Raw genomic sequence first — 2,889 nt, forward strand, 5'->3', positions numbered from 1 at the left:
GTTTTGTCTGAGGATCTTTGGTGAATTTGTGTCGGAATTCTATGATTCTGCAATCTGGAAGAGGGTGGTTTATATGGCATAGAAATGGAAACGAACCAAGGTGTAGTTAAACAGTGAAACAGGTCAGAGGGCTTGAATGGCTTTCTCCTGTTCCTTTGGTCCTAAATTGTTAAAAGATCTGCTTAGTTTTACACTGTGCTGATTGGCTCTGGTTTGCACATAGCTCCCCCCAATACCTCTCTCTAGTACCTGGATTCACAGGAGATTCCTGAATGGTAATCCCCAATAGCCAATCAATACTGCTGATAACATTTCCTGTTGGAATGCAGGATTCCCATTGGTATAAATACTAAGCTCCTAGCAGCTGCTGTTAGCTTGTTGTTTGAGTTTACCTTCTGTTAGTAAGTGTGAAGATGGCCTCCCAAGTGTGTCAGAACTACCACAAGGACTGTGAGGATGCTGTTAACAAGCAGATCAACCTGGAGCTCTATTCCTCCTATGTTTACCTCTCTGTGGTAAGCCTTTTATCTGTTGGGTCCTATTTTTGAAAATGGTTACTATAATGGGTGGTATGGTGGCTCAGTGGTTAGCACTGCTGCCTCATAGCACTTGGGTCCCAGGTTTGATTCCAGCCTTGGGTGATTGTCTGTGTGGGTTTCCTCTGGGTGCTCCGGTTTCCTTCCACAGCCCAAAGATGTGTGGGTCAGGTGAATTGGTCATGTTAAATTGACCATAGTTTTAGGTGCATTCATTAGAGGGAAATGGGTCTGGGTGGGTTACTCTTCAGAGGGTCAGTGTGGACTTGTTGGGCTGGTTTCCCCACTGTAGGGAATCTAATCTATTTCACTGCATTCTGAGCAGGTAGTTGCTTGATCGGTGACCTGTAGTCTAGGATGTATTTCTCTAACCCTAATCAGCTAAACTAGCAGTCTGATCTCTGGTCTGCAATGACACTATCCTCCTCTGAAATGTTTTTAAACTTCTACTTTGTGCATTAAACACCACTATCTTAATGCATACAACTGGTCAATTAACTTTTTTAATGGTAAAACTGAATGTAATTGTGTCCACTGGGGAAAGCTGTTTTAATTTCCCCTTCCTAAATAAGTATGCTGAAATCTAAATTCTTGCATGAAGAGGTAATTCTAAGAGTTAAATTGCTCTTTATGATTAACTGTGTCTCTTCTGTTTTCCTGTAGTAAGGAAGGAAGACCTCCTGATTACTAAATGGACTGTAAGCTGAAAGGTTACAGCAAATCTAGTGTGATATGGTGGCTCAGTGGTTAGCACTGCTGCCTCCCAGTGCCAGGGACCTGGGCTTGAGTCCCATCCTGGGTGTCTGTGGGGAGGTTACACATTCTCCCTGTCTGTGTGGGTTTCCTCCCACAATGCAAAGATATGCAGGTCAGGTGAATTGGCCTTGCTAAACTGCCCATTGTTAGGTCAGTCAGAGGTAAATATAGGGTAGGGGACTGGGTCAGGGTGAGTTCCCCTCTGGAGGGTGTGTGGATTTGTTGGGTTGAAGGGCCTGTTTCCACACTGTAGGGAATCTAATAAGAGCTTAAATTGTATCTGGATTTTTAACAGATACCACTTTCTAACCTGACCAGGCCTTTGCAATATATTCAAACATTTTTAAAGCAGTTCATAAGCCAGTAGCATTACCAAAAAATGAAGTGTCTTTTTTTATTTTGGTTAACTTAATTCTAGGCAGAGAATGGGTAATATGCTTAGTGTTTTAGGTTCTGGTGTCTGCTCTAACTTGATTCTCCCCTCTTTCCACCCCCAGTCCTCTTACTTTGACCGGGATGATGTTGCCCTGCGTCACGTTGCTGAGTTCTTCAAGGAGCAGTCCCATGAGGAACGGGAACACGCTGAGAAACTGATGGAATTCCAGAATAAACGTGGAGGCAGAGTTCTCTTGCAGGATGTCAAGGTTGGGTTTAATGCAATGAGTGGCCCCTGGCCTGGATTCCCTTCAGACTTATTTAAATTTTTTTGGACTAAGTGTAATGCACAATTTCACTTTTTATGACTGGTTCCTCTTTGTAAATGCCTAGCTTGTTTGTTTTTACTTTGATCCAACTGAGTGAAACATTTGCCTGTTTCTCCCTCCAGAAGCCAGAGCAGGATGAGTGGGGCAATGGTCTGGAGGCAATGCAGAGAGCTCTGCAGATGGAGAAGGATGTGAACCAGAGTCTGCTGGATCTGCACAAACTCTCCTCTGGCCACATGGACCCTCATGTGAGTTTCTCATGTAATGCATTATCAGCTGAATGTGATATGAAGTTGGTCCTTAAGGCTAAATGTAACTATTTGCACTGACATAGTGCAGAGATCTATGCTGTTTTGAATAAAGTATGCTCCCTCGTTTTCCCTTGAAGCTGTGTGACTTCCTGGAGAGGCACTACTTGGATGAGCAAGTGAAGATGATCAAGAAGCTGGGAGATCACATCACCAACCTGAAGAGACTGGGAGCCCCTGAGAATGGCCTGGGAGAGTACCTGTTTGACAGGCTCACCCTGAGCTGAGTGGGATTTTGGAAGTTTTCCCTAAATAAAATCCAATATGCTTCTCTTCTAATTTATATAGAAATAAACAATTTATCACTTAATCAATACTACTTCTAGTTTTTTAACCATAGTCAAAACTTTGAACTGAATGAATTGATTTGCCTAACTGACCTGACACCATGACTGTTCTGCCCAAGTCTCCAAGGATTGGTTACTGTTTGTCCATGTCCACAAGTTTAGATGTAAGGAGTGAACCTTTTTATGGTAGCCAAATTCCTTGGAACAGATGGATGGCAATGTCAAGAGGGAGGGAAGAACAAACTCCATTCAGGGTAAATGAGTGGCCAAACCTCTAGCTCTGTATGTAGGGGAGTTA

General features: G+C 43.2%; 1 protein-coding gene across 1 annotated transcript; it reads left to right on the plus strand.

Annotated features, from left to right (window-relative positions):
• Positions 1 to 413: 413 nt before the first annotated feature.
• Positions 414 to 2,531, plus strand: LOC140489115 (ferritin heavy chain A-like). Its single transcript, XM_072588350.1, has 4 exons — positions 414 to 515; positions 1,790 to 1,936; positions 2,119 to 2,244; positions 2,385 to 2,531. The coding sequence occupies exons 1-4, from the start codon at positions 414 to 416 to the stop codon at positions 2,529 to 2,531; spliced, it is 522 nt and encodes a 173-aa protein (XP_072444451.1).
• Positions 2,532 to 2,889: the final 358 nt, after the last annotated feature.

Source organism: Chiloscyllium punctatum, chromosome 18, assembly GCF_047496795.1.
Source record: "Chiloscyllium punctatum isolate Juve2018m chromosome 18, sChiPun1.3, whole genome shotgun sequence".
Lineage (NCBI taxonomy): Eukaryota > Metazoa > Chordata > Chondrichthyes > Orectolobiformes > Hemiscylliidae > Chiloscyllium > Chiloscyllium punctatum.